At 35.6% G+C, this 18,022-nt stretch overlaps 1 protein-coding gene across 3 annotated transcripts in view; it reads left to right on the top strand.

The window, feature by feature from the left end:
• Positions 1-307: 307 nt before the first annotated feature.
• LOC119661384 (homeotic protein distal-less) overlaps positions 308-18,022 on the top strand; it is a 135,522-nt gene continuing 117,807 nt past the window's right edge. For 2 of the 3 annotated variants that reach the window (XM_038070702.1, XM_038070704.1), the window contains exon 1: positions 310-1,722. In XM_038070702.1, coding sequence (XP_037926630.1) covers positions 1,622-1,722 — 101 coding nt within the window. In that variant the 5' untranslated portion in view covers positions 310-1,621. Of the gene's footprint in view, positions 1,723-18,022 lie in introns of all 3 variants that reach the window. The other variant, XM_038070705.1, reaches the window with a different exon arrangement.

Raw genomic sequence — 18,022 nt, forward strand, 5'->3', positions numbered from 1 at the left:
ATTCCGGTTTTCACTAGCCCAACCTTCGCTCCGAGCAACAACCAATAAACCCTCGGTATGAAGCGAGCAGTGGGAAGACAACACTCATTCCAGCCAACCACTATGCCTGGCGCCATTATTCCACACCCCTTGTGCAGTTAGACTCGGCCACACTCTTTGCGTGGCGCGCCCGCCCCCAGACACCACCAGCCAATACACCCACCAGTCAGACTGGTTTTTCGAGTTGTTGGCCGGACTCCCTGACGGCGTTTGGCTTGGTGTGGTGTTGGACTCCATTGAAACCATCGCAAGAACTGGTTAGTGGCCGAGTATTGGTTTTTTAGTAGCGGGGGCAGTCGCCTAATCAGCTCCTTTTGGAATGGCAGCGTCAGAAAGTGATCATGTAATCACTGTAGTCGTTCACGCACTTTGTTCGTGGTTGGTCGCGCATCAAAACGTAATCCGAGACACACTGCAGCCGCACACGTAGGGAACGCCGCCGCCGTCGTTGTCGCCTTCGTCGTCGCTTTCAATTGGATCGGGAATCGAACTCCCAAATTAGCGCGGTTCAAATTAACCATAACAATGTCAATAACAATTACAGCAACGAGTAGCAATTAAATTACAATTGAAAACAAGTTGACAGCAGGATTTAATTTGTCAAGTGGTTGTTGTTGCTGTTTCGAAGCGCGTCCATCCGAGAACCGAACCTCGTCCTGGTGTTTCCCGCGCGTCATGGAATTTAGTGGCTTTACCAACTTGTGCTAATTTCGGTACTCTTGTGCATCCGGAATGTGTATTGAGGATTACGGATTTATCTTTAGTGGTTCCGGGTGATAATTAACTCAATTGCTTGGAGGGACATCACATCCAAGAATACTGTGAACAAGGCGAATTCGGTGGTCGAGTGCGTGGTTGATTCAGTGATCGCGCCTTAGACGTGACAATATCGCTGGGTGACTCCCGAAGCCCGCAATCATTATTCGTCCTAATTATCTCCAATCTCCGGTCCACTGCCCCCTAATAATCGCCTACAATTGCTGTGTGTATATTCCCGCAGGGCTTCAATGGAGGATTTGTAATTATTGTTTTGCTTCACGGTTTTTCATGAATTGCTACAATAATTTTATTACGTGCCCCACCTAAAGGATTCAAACATTGATTTCTCTAAAATACGTTCCAACCGGCGTCTCATCCACAAATTGTTTCCGAGTGAAGCCATTAATTATTGTTTTTTTTCTTTAATTGTTACTGTGGTCACTACCGTCGTTGTCTGGGGTATATTCATTCATTTAATTATACAATAGATCACGTGCTACTGTGGATAATTAATTATCTGCTTCGGTGTTGCTTTGTTTCTGAATAATTTATTGCTTTCGGATAGTTTTGCATTCAAGTGATTGGATTTTCGGTATTCATAAAGAAAGATTTATTGCGAAAAATTTTTAAAAAAAATTGAAGTTTCGTTTTCGTTGGGAGGGAAAAAGTGACGGGAAAGTAATTGTGAAACACGATAAACATCACGGGAGCAACGAAACCCTACACTAATTTTGAAACAGTGGCCTCTATAGGCGCCAACACGCTTAACTTCACGGATTTGGGGAGCCCTTACGAGGGCCCCCCTAGTACACCGCAATCCGGCATGGATGCTCCGGACGCTCCACATACGCCAAAATATTTGGATGGCGGTACGACAACTACAATGCCCGGAAAATCAGCGTTTGTTGAACTACAACAGCATGGGTAAGTAATTTTTTTTAGGACGAATTCATCTTTAAGCTTAGTTAGCATGAAGAGTGTCTCTTTTCAATTGATAGTCGCAGCCATCGAAATAGTTTTCTAGTGCTTCCTAGGTCTGTCAATATTCTAAATGTGCCAGGAGATGTTGATATGCGTTCTTGGAAAATTAATTCGCAGACAGTGTCAGTGACTGCTTTATAAGTTGAAATTTAGTTCTTGTATTAGGCGTAGTGCTGTGAGCTTAATTTTCCTGTTCCAGAAATATACTAAGATAGGCCGATAAAATTATATAATCCTCCGAACGAACGAACAGTAAAAATTAAGAACTGGAAACTCATTCAGGTATCTTGCACCTTCAGTAAGAATAACTTAGGGGTGTTAACATGCCAATGAGAAATACTGACTTCGTCCTTTAATTCGGGCTTAGATTCCAATCAGACCATGTTGCTACTTTAAGAAGCCATCCTAGTTTAAATCGAACGCTGTTCTGTCTTTCAGCAAAGCGATAATCATAAATACATATAAGGAACAAGATGAAGGTGTCCAGATATCCTGTGGGTGATTTTGGTATATTATTCAATTTAAATGATACCCTGCCTGATAGCCAATTATAAAGTCAGTCGTCCTTTTGTAAAAACTGATACATACAAGTACCAAAAAAAGTGAAAGTTTCCCCTCAATCGGTCCGGTCTGTCATCAAGTGAATGGCGACTTTGGACTCCCTCAATCCTTGTAGAAAAAATAAGGAAAGTTTTTTTCGGAATAAAATATTTCCTTTTGGCTAGACATTTTATCTAAATCTGTTATTACCTTCTTAAATGAGAGATTATCTGCATTTTGAGGCTTAATTCGATCAAATCATCCAGTTTTGAGATCGAAGTGTTGCTTTGCCAGTTAGTTGCACTTTTTTTAATATATGTTCTTATTTTTAATCCTGACTCTGCAATTAAAACTGACATTTCAAACAAGTTTACGGCATTCGGACATAGTGTTTTTTCATAGAATGAGGTAATTTTTCTGTCGCACGTATGTTTGATAACTATCAGTTTAGTTTAGTCGGCAGTGGCTAGTGAGCTCTTCTTGATGAGGTTTAAACAATCCTTCGAGCGCTTGGGATTGTATATCCTCTTAAGGAATGCACCATTCCTGGTAGTTTCGTCGAGTATACTTCCTTCAGCTGTTCCTCTTGATTTTTTAATGTCTTAGTCACCAACCTGTTTCCGATTCCACGTAAGGGTTCTGGTCGGTGTTGTCCTTGCTCTCTTCTTGGTCATTTCGTTCGCTGCCTCATTGCATTCTATCCCTTCATGGCCTGGAACCTAGAGTATCCAATGAATAAATTAAATGCAACCTTTAACTCAAAATTGAAATATTTCCTTTGATTTAGACTAAAACTTTGAAAATTGGCTAAAAAAAAGTGCACCATAAGTCTACTAAGATTGGGTTTTCATTTTGTGTTAAAGTTTGCTGTAATAGGTACCGGCTAATATTTGGGACAAAGGTAATCGAAATACTGGACCACATGCGCTAGAAATGAAAATTTGTGCCGATAAAGTAAATAGCAAGTTTTTTCCGGAATAAGTAGATATTAGAACTAATTTATAAAAAAATATTAGTACTAATTTAATAATAAAACAGACGCTCCATGTGAAAGGAAAAGAATGCCCCCTCTATTTATTTAGGTGGAGCTTATTCGAAACTATACTATTCAGAAAAGTGTTAGCTTATTTAAGGATCTTCTCCCACAAAATGCATATGAGATATTTATTTTTCATTCAACTGAGTAAGGAAACAAGTTGCCCCTGAAATGTCGATATTTCCGAAAAGTAACATGAATGTCATACTGACGAAGAAAATGCCGTCGTTGTTTTATTTTTTTTTGAAAATCAAGTCAATGATCATCCTCAAACTTAGGGTCGGGCTATAGTACGTTTTATGAGAAGATGTCATAATTATTCTGGGAATATATAAGATATGTAAATAGAAGGAATTTCCCGTTTTATCCTATATTTTTTAGTGAATTTATAATATATTATATACAGTACCTTGGGAATCATTTGTTCATTCATCCGTACGACATCTTCTGCAACTTAACTACTATTTGAATGAAGTCGCCTCAAAGTGTTTCAGAAATGTTTTTTAACATTTCAAAATTAGTTATTTGATTTTAAGATACCATGAACTAAATAAGGAAACGAATGGCTAAAGAAATACTGTATCTGCGATGATTTAATAAAGCTTATCATTTCCCTTACTATACTTCACCTGAATGTATCACCAATAGCTTTTCAATTTTGTTACTTTGCCTACAACACGCCATACACATTTGGCGCAGTATGTAATCAAAATATTTCGTAAGGAGTACTAATTTCACTTTATTTCTATTTTAAATTTTTTCCCTTATATTTTCGAGTGTTATTTCCAAAAATTGCAGATATGCGAAGCTACAGGACACACATCAGGTAGATTTGCGTGATTTCTTTAGATTTAAGTGAAGAAGCTGACATCTCGGATAGACATTGCTTAGTTTGATTTGATCTATAAGTGATCAAGCGATTAGACCATTTTTCCTATTATTTCAGTTACAGGACGAATCTAACATATAACATGCCTTATTGCGATTCGCGCATACTGCACTTTTCACTTATTTACAGATTAGAAGAAACTGTTCACTGGTACGTGGGGATCACAAAAGCTAGTTCTTCTGAGGTTTCATAAAGCCCACTCCGGCGTACTCCTCAATTTTTTGTCATCCCCATAGATTCTAAAACTTTTCTTTTTGCTAAATATTCAACCGAAGATAGCCTTGCGCTAGCACCACTTAATCTTCATTTTATAACTGCGAACTTCCACTGACAGCCGCGTTCCTTGAATAAGTTTTATTTAATGTTACCACAATAATTAAAGATAATACGCTTTTTAAGTTTATTTCTTTTATAAGGACGGAAATATTTTATTGCCGATAAAAAGAATTTTTGAAAAATATTTTATTGACACTAATGACCTCTAATTTTCTCAACTTGTCAGAGAATCTGAACAATTCATTCTCTTTTTGTGTCATATGGTTGATTTCAAAATTGTTACAACTTTGCCAAATATTCTATTGCGATGTGTTTCGTCAACCTGTATTTCTTTATTGATTTCTTAGTCTGCACTTATAGAAGATATCCTGTTTTTATCCATAAAAGATTCATTAAAAGTATCATCTTTCAGTAACAGATACGTTTACATGTCACTTCTAAATGTAAACCAGTAGAAGGTTTTTCTGTTCTTGGATAAACATTTTACGTATTGTAGCATGTGAAGAAATACATTATTTCGGGAAGCATTTGTAACTTACTACTGCGCGATTTTTTTTTGTTTGAAAAGTTGTTGTGAAATAGCAGATCTCGGTTACTGAACGACGAGAATGCGGGCGAGGTGCATATTTGACATCGAAAGAAATTGCTTGGGCCACCGTTGTGAGACACGTGCTGTTACAGTATTGTCACCATAAAGTGCACAAATTTTTTCTTGCGCTTGGGGTGCATTCTTGCTTTCCAGGAAGTAAAACTTCAAAATACCATTCATTTCCTCGTTCCGCACATTCATTTTCAAAATGGAACAACTTTCAAACGACGAACCCTCTTCACGCTAATTATTCTACGAACTGTCACCTTCCCAGTGCGTTCCCAGTTCAGCCCCACCTATCTTCCAAATACGAACTTACCTTGTCACCCACCTATAAAATATCCTGCTTCAAAATAATAGATTTGCAGATATTTGTCTCCGACGCTAAAAGCCCCATGCGTACGTTTTTTATGCTGTTTGTAATTCTAATTGGAGGATTCAGATTGGCATCTCTAAGTGCAATTTCATTTGCGATTTCCAGCGATTAAACTCTTTCTTTGGCTATGGTTGGGGGGGCGAGTTTTTGAAGACCAACCAGCGATTTGTGATCAGCTCGTGCATCTTAATGTCTTTCATTCCCATGATAAATTTCATGTGTCGCGATGCGAACATGTTACAAATTTCACACAAGATAATTGTTTTCTGCTATGTTTAGGCTGCAGGAACCAGCATCATCAGGACCATTCTTGTGCTTTCTTCAATTGTTTTTACCACTTTATCAATATTCATCCGAAGTGAATTTTAAAAATTCATTGCTCTCTCATTAGGAAACCTGGATATCTTATTCTGTTTTTATTTGCAATATATATTTTTTTTTCGTAAAATATTCTACTGAAGTTTGCTGCCTATTATTTACTAACTTCATAGTCGACGATATATAGATATTTCTTTTCCATCCAGGCAGATCCACTAGATCTATCATTGTTTGGTTACTTAATTCCTAAATGTATGTAAATCATTTGTGATCTCCTGCAGTGCGAAATCGTCTGAAGTTTGAAAGATCTTGCACCGAAGAAAGGGAAAATATTTCCATTAATACTTTGTATACGATAATTAAATAAAAATTTTGTATTGATTTGCAATCAAAACAATTTTAGACCACTAAGTGCGCAATATTTTCAATGAATTGCTCTTCCCTTTATTGCACGATAATCCCTGCTCAATAACTAAAATTCAATGCAGATATTCAGTATTTTTAGCCTATTACTGATTTTTGCTACTTTTGTCAGGATGGCAAACGTTGATTGGCTTTTCTTTGATCCTTACCTCTATTTGGGCTTCATAGTGTTGCTTATTTCTTTAGTGATTTCTGTAATATCCCACGATAGGTGATGTCTTTATTATATTTTATGTGGTTATTTCTGATCTTATATGTACGTTGGTTCTCGTTCTTCTTGGTTCCTGTTTCAAAAAAGAGCACATTAATAAAGGGTTAATAAAGGGTTCCTGAAATACAGTATTTATGAAAAATATTACCCGAGAACGGAAGTGTTCTTTATTCTTCCTGTTGTTGAACAGTGGCTAGAAAATCGTTTTGCAAAAGTGTAATCCTCTAATACATAAGCTCTTTGGCGTCGAAACCGAGTAGAGCTGTGAATCCTTATCAGTGTGCCTATATTCATTTCTGGTGAATCCGGCTTAAGTAAGTATTTGGTACCAGTCAATATTTCGGTATATTCGTTGGGTTCCATTCTCTTGTCTTTACTTTTTAGCTTTTCTAATTTCATGACTACGAGGTGGGTCCTTGATGGACTAAAAATGATGTCCTGGAAGGAAAAAGTCAATTGAGTGGCGGATATATTTTGTGCATCACAATGCAGATTACTATGGAGACCAGTAACCTTTCAATATACTACTTTAAAACAACCCTGCCATGTTGAACCTCTTTAATTTAATAGAGTTTATGATGGTCTTCGTAGGGGACGGATATATCCTTGATTTGCATTCAAATTTCATTCCATTCCTTCAATCATTACATTAGGTTCACTCTTATTCTAAAATGGCGTGGCCTCTCAAATGCAGTTCTTTCAGGCAACTCAATTTTTCGTCTTCTAGTTCAAAATATCCAACAGCCTTTTACTGTTATCGCTACTTTTCCTTGAATTTCTTGAACTTTGCTTTCCTAATTTCTCTTTAGACATTCGCTTGTTGTCTATTCCTTGTATGGGATTGCTAACTATATTTTTCGCAATTTAGTGATAATTACTATTGCCGGATTCTCTTAGAGATTATACAAATCTTTGTTGAAACGAATTTCCCAATCGTTTTGTTCTGTCGTCATTTAAAGAATCCGGCGTGGGATTCTATGTTCGAAATATATCAACAGACTTCTCTGCGTCAAAGCCCACTTTTCACAGCTACAGAGTTACCGAACTCTTATTTGGATTTTATAGATCTGAAGCTTATTTTTCCTTTGATCTTTTCTATTTTTCATTATTTCTGAATCGTATCCTTCTTGTTGTTTTTCACAATCTTTGTCAGGTTTACAGTACGTTAAACGAATTTGTCCACATGCTCTAAGTTGAAGCCCAATTGTCCGTTTTTGTCATAAAACTTTGTTAAAATCAGTTTTTGCCTGTCTATCCGTCTGTCTGTCTGTCACACCTTTTGTCTCAGAAGCGGTCACTCCTATTGATACAAAATTTAGTAAAAGGGTGGGTATGAATCGACTGAGTGAGTAACATGTTTTTGCATTGAGTATAAGTGGGCCCCCATATATGCAAAAGGGGGTGTACATTGTTTTTCAACGAGTATAGTTATGTGGGGTATCAAATGAAAGGCTTCGATTAGTAATTTCCCAAGCCGATAATAGTTTTGACATTTGCTGCAATTGGGAGGAGTGTGACCTGTTCTCAAAAACCCAACTCAAGTATCTGAAAAGAAATATGGTGGTCCCTTCACATGGTGTCTAGGCCTCAAAATACTCTCCATACCGATACCTGCGTAAATAAAGTTAATAATAGTATATTAGCATATTTATTATTGGTGTATTTACTAGGAATTTAGTTGAAACCCCTTCCATCTTTATCCTAGAATCATCAATTTTTACGGTAATATAGGCTATGCTATAGAGCATGATACTGACAAGTTTGGTCGAAATGGCACCATTGCTAGAAGAATTATAATAAGTCAAAAATTGTCACTTTTTTGAAAATTTTCTGCATTCTAAGACTTTGAACGCCAGTATCACACAAAAGTGAACCATTTGACAAACCAAATGCATGAATATTACGAGCTTACTACAAATGGGATAAATGCCCACTTAAATATGCTTATATAAGAATTACATACAACCCTTCATCCCTGAAGAGCTTAGTTTGCGGTTTCCTGACTTACTTTTAATTGTTAGGCCGACGTCTTATGCTGTCTCGTCGAGTCCGAGGAATACCCCATTCCCAGTGGGAATCGATTGCGTCACGATATTTATGTCGTCAGTGATTCCAAGAATTTATGGAAGCTTGTAAAACAATGTACCCTCTGTATGCAACGATTGCTTACGGATACCAGCGATTAGAGAACCAGGCGTATTTCTTCGTTTTAGCTCACATCCCATTTGGAAACACTTCAATTCATCTAGCACCTTAAAATTTAGTCTGTGCCATCTTCAACTCAAATAATTGTCGAATTTTTTTGGCAGTACTGTATGTTAGGTACTGTCATGTCTCTGCCATCTTCAATTCAATTAATTTTCGTAGTTTTTTGGCAGTACTTTATGTGAGGTACTGTCATTTGCTTGGAAAAGTTAACGAAAAGTAAAAATTTGGTCGTTCAATTATATTTTCGGGATATGGTTTTAGTCTAGCTTGAACAATTTTCTTCAAGATTTTAAAGATCGGCATAACAAAGAAAAGCCCCTATATCTGTCAAAAGCAAGTTTGTCTGCTTTTTATGAATAAAAATTAAATTACGCTCTTGCATTGGTCGTTAAGTAGTTCCCCCTTTGCCCAAATTTCTAAAATGACCTGGCGAAAGAGATTAGCCAGTTAATTTTAAATTTGGCTGAAATATTCAATTTCAGAAACTTTATTTAATTTTGGTCATGCCAGCCTTGTTTAATCTTTGATTGAAAGGGATTTGGCATAAGCTAATAAACGGTTGGTGGAAGCTATATTCTATGCTTGCAATTCTTTTGAGTTCAGCACTTTCGTAAGGTATTCCATCCACCTTTCCATGATTCTGGTGAGGTTGCCTCTAAAATTATTTTAGTTATCCTCATAGAGCCTCGTCCAATTGTTTTCGCTGCAGCGTGTACAGCTGGTAGAGTTTTGTTTGTTATATAGTCGCCACCTTTGTTAATTTTTACTAGAGATTTTGTTTGCATTTCGTTAAAGTCTTCCTCTGCTGGCTTCAGCTTTTTCATTGACTTTATCCTGACATCCTTCTACAAAAAGTCATTATTGCTATGCTTGGTTTCGAAAGCTCCTTCAGTAGAACCTTTTATTCCATGTTTAAGTTTAAGTAAATAATCCGCCTTTCTGTCAAAACACGGTTGAATTCATTGAAAATGCCTTCATTTGTCAGTGCCAACGTCCTTTCATTAATATTGCAATTTGCAAACGAGGTAGAGCTTGCCCTCATCCTTTCCTTTCATGGAAGGACAGGCGTCCTAGTTCTCCTCATTGTGTCGCTTCTTATACCAAATTTATATTGAAATGCCTTTTTGAGCAGTTTTATGTTACTGGAAAAGAGTGTATCGTCGATGTTACGTCATTGAGATATTGTCCGGTTCATTCTAATGAAAGATTCCAAAAGCGATTTCCTCGTTATCGAAGCAATGTCCCACAATTGATGCTACGTATGTTGATATTGCTAATTTTCAACTAAACCTGGTTCCTACTTGAATGAATTCCACATCATATTTTGTGAAGAACAATCAGGTTTGTACGGACAAAACTTCAAAATAGCCTTGTAAGAGCCGCATGGAGGACTATTAACTAAGAAACTGCGGTTGGGTGCTCTAGATATATTTTAATATATACCTTTATTGTAGAAATGTGAACCTCTATTTTCCATTAAATAAAACTGAACCCCCCATTTAAGAAATACTGAACCTGTAATGAAGTTTGTGGTGGACGAAATTAAAACTATGCATTTGGTTGTTGTGGTTGATTTTTTTAATACTAATAATAATGATTTTTTACGTTTCGAAAATATTTCCTTCGGGAAGTAAAATAGTTTGAGATTAGTATTGCAAACCTATTAAACCGATAGAAATTTCTTTTGTCGAATATATATAAGATATGTGTATATACAATTGGCATCCGCGACTATGAGAATAACATTAATTTCTAAATTGCTACCGAAGTATACTCCTTCATTTTGAAACCATTTAATGAATAACTTTTGATTATTGATCTCAATTTTTTGAAAGTCTAAACATAAATAGGTACAGATGCTACATTTCATTTCACTTCTACCGATGCTTGTTATAATTAAAACAATCACTGATGCAAAATATGGAGGGTTGTGTATTCCGGTATGATTACTAATTTTGTATCATGGCTAGTTTTATTAGTGCACTGACGGCGGTCACTGACAAGGTTGCATGTATTATACTGATGTATAGCTACTACTGGTTTCCATCAGTTTAATGCTCAAAAATAAGGAAATCCTTCATCTAATTTTCATTGACATACTACTGATTATGCACTTCAATAATTGAGTTATCGAATATCTTTGCATCATCCACGTTTCCTAACTACTCTTAATGGATAGTATACTATTGTATATATCCTCTACTACATATATTACTCTATTTTAAATTTTTATTCTCTAAATTTTTTCAAAAGAAATAGATTTTTAGCAATATATATATATATACAAATTAAGTACAAATGCCAAACTATTGGGAAGAATCAAAACTCTTATTGTTGAAGAAAATGATTATGATTAAGCTTTGTAGGGTAATTAAAACGCTGTATATGATACTTTTTGATCGCTTTTGTGCAAGAGATGGCATCCGTCCTATCTCATTTTCCTTTTTTTCTATTTTATCATATTTTCAATCAGATTTTCTAAATAAATTTTTTTGTTGTTCTGAAAATATTCATATAATAATATTTAATTCTTTTTATTATGTCAATGGACTTGAACTGTAGACTTTCACCTTTCAAAAAGGAATACTCTCCACATCATATTTTCATGATGTTTGTTACAGTATTTCCAATGGCTTGCAGAATCGGAAATGATAGGCTTATTAAAGTCCTTCATTTATATTTAATCATAATTTATTGTTTTCGCCACCCAAGATGTCAGTGCCACTATTCCATTACAATAAATCCTTAACATTCATTCATAAAAATTCAAAGACATTTCCCAGCGGCATCTTTGTATCGCAATAATTGACCAGATTTGTTTCGATTTGAGGCAAACAGTAGTAGATTTATTGCTCTTTTATTAATTGGCGGTTCACATTATCTTTCTGAATATTCATTTAGATTTGTCTGCTGGCCAATTAGAGTTGTGGGAACCTTGTTAAAATATGCTAATTTGCTAGACTGTGAAACATTAGGCTTTAAATCATAATTAATAAATGCATATAATTCTAGTTAATAAATCAGGCTGGAATAATTTCTGGATAGCTTAGAAGTTAAAAAGCTTAAAAAAATACCAAAAAGAAAATGGAAGAAGAAAAAAGTGGAAATCAGTAATGAAAACAATTTGTATCTATTTTGAAAATTCCTTTTTATGTTTTTCTGATGATGATTTCATTTAAAATACAAGAGATTAAAAAAATGCTTTTTTAATATTAGAAGTTAATTAAGTGCGAGTTAGTTTGATTTATGAAGATATTGTGAAGAATTTAAATCTCCAGCAAAAATTTCTCTCAGTTATTTGGTTTAGCAGGTTTCCTTTTGGTTGCCTGATCTACGTTCAGAGTTCAGAATAAGTATTTATTTAATATTGAAAAAACATGGTTTTGATGGCCGAATTCTCCCAGAGTGGCCTTTTTACAGAGAAACTCATAGATATCACTTAACTTATAACGTAGTTATATTTTTTTGTTGATTAAACAATTTCTGAGTTCACATCCATTTGAATCTGCGTTCTACCAATTGGAAAAAAAGTGCATTCCCCATTTTGTCTGCATGGACCACTTAATTTGGGTAAAATGAACCAGCCTTTAGTAAATTTAGCTGCGGGCCAATATGTTATAGATCGTCACTACCCTTTATGAAACTGTAGAAAAACTGCCATTATCTACGGTGTTGAGTGACGTTACCAACGTAGGTATGACAATTCCCGGGAAAATCCTAGCCGAAAAGACGGAAATCAAGGTAAAAATAAATTTTGATAGTAGCAAAATGTTCAAAAATAAACAAAGTATATACCAGGTAGGTTCCTTTTTTGATCAAATTTGATTTTATGATTCTAGTTGCCTTCGAGAGCGATACAATTTTTCGATACCATTTTCATAGTACGATTTGTCTTTAGTCTCAAAATAGGCCTCAGTTCCGGCGACTATCTTTTCATCGGCGTTAAATTTTTTTCCAGCAAGCAGTCTCTGTAGCTCTGAGGACAAGAAAATGTCCCTGGGAGAGAGATCTGGGGATGCGGAAGCAATTCTCATTCTCAATTTATCCAATTTTGCCATCGCTTTTATTGATTTGTGATACGGTGTATTGTTTTTTTTTGTTGAAACGGCACTTTATTTTTTTTCAAATGTGGCCGTTTTTCTGAGATTTCATCCTACAAGCGCTCCAATAATGCTATGTAATAGTGGTTGTTGATTGTTTTTTCCCTTCTCAAGATAGTCAATGAATGTTATACATACCACGCGTATTCCAAAATACTGATGTCTTGGCCTCGCCAGCCGACTGTTGCATCTTTGCACGCTTGGATATCTTTAAAATCTCAGCTATCTCGATCAATTTCACTTACGGTCATCCAAAATTATTTGGTGGAGTTTTTTGTTGTTTTGGTAGGTGACGCCACTTAGGGACGTATTATTCCCATTGATGTCACATTATGCAGCAAAGAATTTGACCAAATTATCAAAAGCCCAAATTGAAACTACTTAATCCCCTTTTTACTCTTTTTGTGAGAAGATTTCCCCGGTCTTTAGTAATTTAACAATTTTTAAATTACTCGCAGGTTTATTGGCTGGATGAGAAGAGTGAAGTTATGAAGTAAAACCTCGGACCTCCATTTTCCGATCTTAAAATGGCTTTTCTTGAATTGGCCGGAATATGACTTTGGAAGTTCTATGACTTGAGAACATGAACACATAGAATCATATCGTCAAATCATTCCAAAAATGTTTGTTGTTCCTTTAAGCCTTCTTGTTAATTGAAATAGGAGTAGGAAGGTTCTCGGCTCCTATCCTTCAAAAGAAGTTCAAATTTTCATTTTTTCGTTCGTAAGAAATTCCGTGCAACTGTTCACAACCAAATTAGAAATTTTCAGTCTCCTGTTTGTTGTAAAATAGTTTTCCGCGATGAAGTCCGCGGTATAGTTGCCAAGTACACTGCAACTGTGCCAAAAAAGTCCTTCCAAATCAAGCAATTGTTTTGATTAGCAGCAATAATAGTTACTAAGACATGAACTTTAAACTTTGAACAAAGGTGTCACACCATGGTTTGTTTGTGTTCGTTTTTGAGCTCACTTAACTGCCTCAGGTGTTTCTCTTGTACATCATGATAATAATGAAACAGAATTGTAGGCTCACTGGAAAACAACCATATAAAACAAGAGACTGTGCGTCCTATGCTCCACAAACGAGTGAACTACAAACATAAAGATGATATCAACATGATTCAATTTGGTCTTCGAAATGTTGCCGAACGAAAATGATTCTCTTTTTAGACAATGTTATTACTGGGGGTGGAACATAGAAACTTAGGTACACTTCTAAGTTTCTATTGTTAAGTACCTGTCATCGACCTCTATGGACCACTAGAGTCTGAGTGCTCTCTAAGCCTCATCCACAGGTACAACTTGAAGACAAAGGACAATTGGCACATCGCGTCGTAAGAAAATGATTCCAAAAATACTCGTCTCCAGTAATGTACCGATTTGATGATGATTTGGTTGTTAAATTGCAGTTATGGACTAACTAACAAGGATAAAGTGGAGAATATACTTTACTTTTTTTGTTCTCTCTCATTGGGCTGTTCTGGGCTCTTGAACTCTGTTGCGTACTCGAACCGGCATCGCTTTTGTCCATCTGTTGAAATTTTGAGGAAATGTCAGTAACTGAACGTAAATCGGGTCAGTGTGGTGCAGGTAAGGCACATTTCTGGAAATCTCTGCGTGCCATCAAGGAGGCGATGACAACCATATATGCATATGGAGTATTTCAATAAAAAGTTCGCCAAAAAAGGTACTTTTTCCCTTGAAATATGTTCAAACAATTGGTTGAGGAATCTATTCTACATATGCAGGTGGTGAGCGCTATTTGTCTTTTGAGATACGAAAGGTGTGAAAAAGTTTTCACATTCAGAATATGTAATCAATGATGCCTACGATTATATGTGGATGGTAACCCAACGTTGACAAAAATTGTCTTTAGCAAGCAAGGGTAATGACCACACAATGGTATACAGCCATACATCTCTCCGTAGGTTGCTGATGAAGTATCACTTAGTTACATAGTCCCTCCTCCCTGACTTGGCCCCAGAAATCTTCCATTTGGTCCCGAAGATTAAAACCACCCTCGAATTTGAAGTCTTGCTATCGTGGGGACCGGCCTAAACAAAGTTCCAATGTACACTTTCCTTAGTGCTTTGAAAAGCTTACATACCCGTCGAGAGGGGGAGAAAGGGGGGTCCCAAATCAAAATTAAGTAGATTTTCAATGGACTAAAAACATTAATTGCATTTCAAAATGGAGAATTTTCCAGGATTATGGAATTTGAGATGTTTTACATTACCTCGGCTTAATAAATAAATAGTGTCAGCCAATGATAAATCAGACAAAATTGAAAACGAAAGTTATTTGCATCTTTGCTGCTCAACTTATTATTTCAATGATCAAATTACCAAAAGATGCAGTGAGGATACCCTCAAGTAACTCAAGAATCAATTGAAATAAACTTCAAACTAATTATTTTATCACTTTTATTTTGTTCTTATTTTAACAGTACGAGTGTAGCCTACTATAAATTTGCCAGGGATCAGCTTTTCATATATAACATATATTGTGACTAACATTATTTGGATATACCTAGACGCGCGAAACTTTTATTAGACTATGTTTAACCAGTTGAACTAACAAGTTAGCATGAAAGGAAACGTGATATTTCGCCTTAAACAGGTTCCTGTATATAAAATATTGTTTGGCGCGAAATTTGTAGACTAGAGTGAACGCATAAAGTATTTAAGGTAATCCAAAATTAAGAGGTAAAGGTAATTCAAATCTAACTCGCAATATTGCAGGCTGGTGATATATTACTCCAAAATTATGAGCTTTCACTTTCTAGTTTAATATCAATAGTACAACCAAAAACTCATGGTGTCTCTAAAGGTAAACAAAGTTACAACGTTTTGGTTTTTAATGCACAAATTACAAGTAGATTCAATCCGTGATAATAGATATTCCGATACTCATTTGCGAGCTAGAGAATCAAGCCAAATATAATAATAATAATCGTTGGCGCAACAATCCATATTGGGTCAGGGCCTTGAAGTGTGTTAGAGCAGCAGGATTGTAACGGTAAAGTACAGGATTACAGTACCCTGTAGGAGGCAATGTGGTCAGCATTGCGCTCGCCCGAGATTATTACCCTGATTTGACTCAGGTACTCATTCACAGGTGAGTCGACTGGTATCCGACGTCAAATCACGATACAAATCCCAATGCCACCAGTGAGATTTGAACCGCGACCTTCCGTTCGACAGCCTTGTGCTTTAACCACGGAGCTGTCCGGACACATATAGTTAGTATATCAAGCCAAATAAACCGATATTTATGTCAAAATATGGTTAACATTCTAGTTGACCATATGTTATAGGGGTGCAGCTGGTTTCAGCTAGGACTATAAGCTCTGGAGGACTTCGCTAGGAGGCAGAAGATTTTCCATGAAGGCAAACCGTCAACTGAAGAAGCTTAGCTGAAATTGAAACAAAGAAGACTAAATAAATTCCAACTTACGAAGCAGTGAGAATTTTTAAAGAAAGATACTAATCTTCAACGAAAGTGAATTTTAGCTTTGGAATTTCGAATTTCCTACATCTTCAAGTTAGTCTGGGGTTTATATTTTATTCTGTCTCACCTATAGTGTAGTAAATTTTACAATCGCATCTAGAATCTATAATAATTGATTGATCGGATGAGGTGCTGCAATAGTTGAATTGGTTAAGTGCTAGCCTGTCGATCTCGTACTCTGAATTCGAATCCTGTTTGCCCCAGGAATGTTTGTATTTGGCTGTGTGCTTGTCCCTTTGCTATAGGCTTATCGATTGCCTACCGCTATATGTGCGGCAAAATAACAACAAGCAAAAAAGGCCTGTGGCGATTCCATATGTCCCACAAACGAAGGAGTATGAAGTAATGTATTTCCCAAAACATAATTATTATCTGCTTGGGGACATCACATGTACATATTGAATTTAAATGGTGTTGGCTTCCTCTTTAGTTGACACCTCCTTACTTGCACCAGCTGAATCAAGTAAGTTCCTCAAAGTTGAATGAAATCATCATTCATCAAACAAAATACTTAATTAAACTGCAATTATGAATGTGTAAACTAAAATTTTTGATTCCAACCAAAATATAGAGTTACAACAAACGTAGACGCTAATGATATTAATTATAATCAATTAACAGTTGTTAACGATGTTGTGAAAATACAAAATGATTGCATGTATACATATCGAGTCAAAATACACATTACAGTAATACTATTCAACTGAATGCAAGTTTATATTCACTTTTTCTTAAAAAGATATTAATGATGCTATTTGCTTCTGAATTATTGTTCAATTATTGCTGAACAGGGATGTTAACATGCAGTTTTGTTTTACCATCATGTTTGATTTCATATTTATAAATGATGATGGTATCTATTAGTTTTGATGCTGGTGATTTATAATGTAATTGTAGTAAATAAACAATAAATTTTTTATCTTGGCGTATGTATTTATGTGTAATGGGTATTTTGGCATGCAAAGGCGAATTGAGTGCATCATTATTTGATAAAAGTAAAGGTTTTTCATGAATTAAAAAATATTGTGGAGCATCGATGAGGTGTACTGTCGTAACTTTATTTAATTGCAACTGAATGTCAATGTGGTTCTAACGATTCTAACTTAAAATCTATGAAGAAGTTAGTATATATTACCCAATCATAAACTTATTGAATATTTTTGATTATATGTTGACTTTCACTAAATGTGGTGCAAGTTTATTTATAATTTACTCCAGTCTCCACTCGGTGCGTAAATTTTCTGTAACATGAAATTCTAGAGGATCAGATTTAATGAATGAATTGAATTTAAATTAAAGGACTTTCATAAGCTGCAGGAGTTATAAATAAATTCAACACAAATGTGGTGAAAGCCTGGTCATTTTCAAAATGGTCCCATGCATACATAGTTTTCCCTTAGTTTGTTTCATTTTGACTATCCTCCATATCACGTAACACCCTTCCAATGTTATCGAATAAAATAAAATATTCATGTCTTTTTCATATGGCTCAATTTCAAACATATCCCATATTCCAAGGTAAAATTCTAATAACAATTTTATGAAGTCAGCCCACTTTTCAAAAGCAAACAGCAAAATTTATGACATTTCATGTTTGCAGTAGAAGAAAAGAACAAGCCACGAGAAAGAAAAAAGAATATTTCGCCACTCCAAACTGGCAGGTAGGCAAAGTATATGTACAATTCGTATATAACCTGAAGCCATAACAAAGAATTTCCTTTGTATGTATTCCGAGCTTTTGTTGCTGGAGTTGTATATATTCCTTCAT

The sequence above is a fragment of the Hermetia illucens genome, chromosome 1 (genome assembly GCF_905115235.1).
Source record: "Hermetia illucens chromosome 1, iHerIll2.2.curated.20191125, whole genome shotgun sequence".
In the NCBI taxonomy this organism is placed as follows: domain Eukaryota; kingdom Metazoa; phylum Arthropoda; class Insecta; order Diptera; family Stratiomyidae; genus Hermetia; species Hermetia illucens.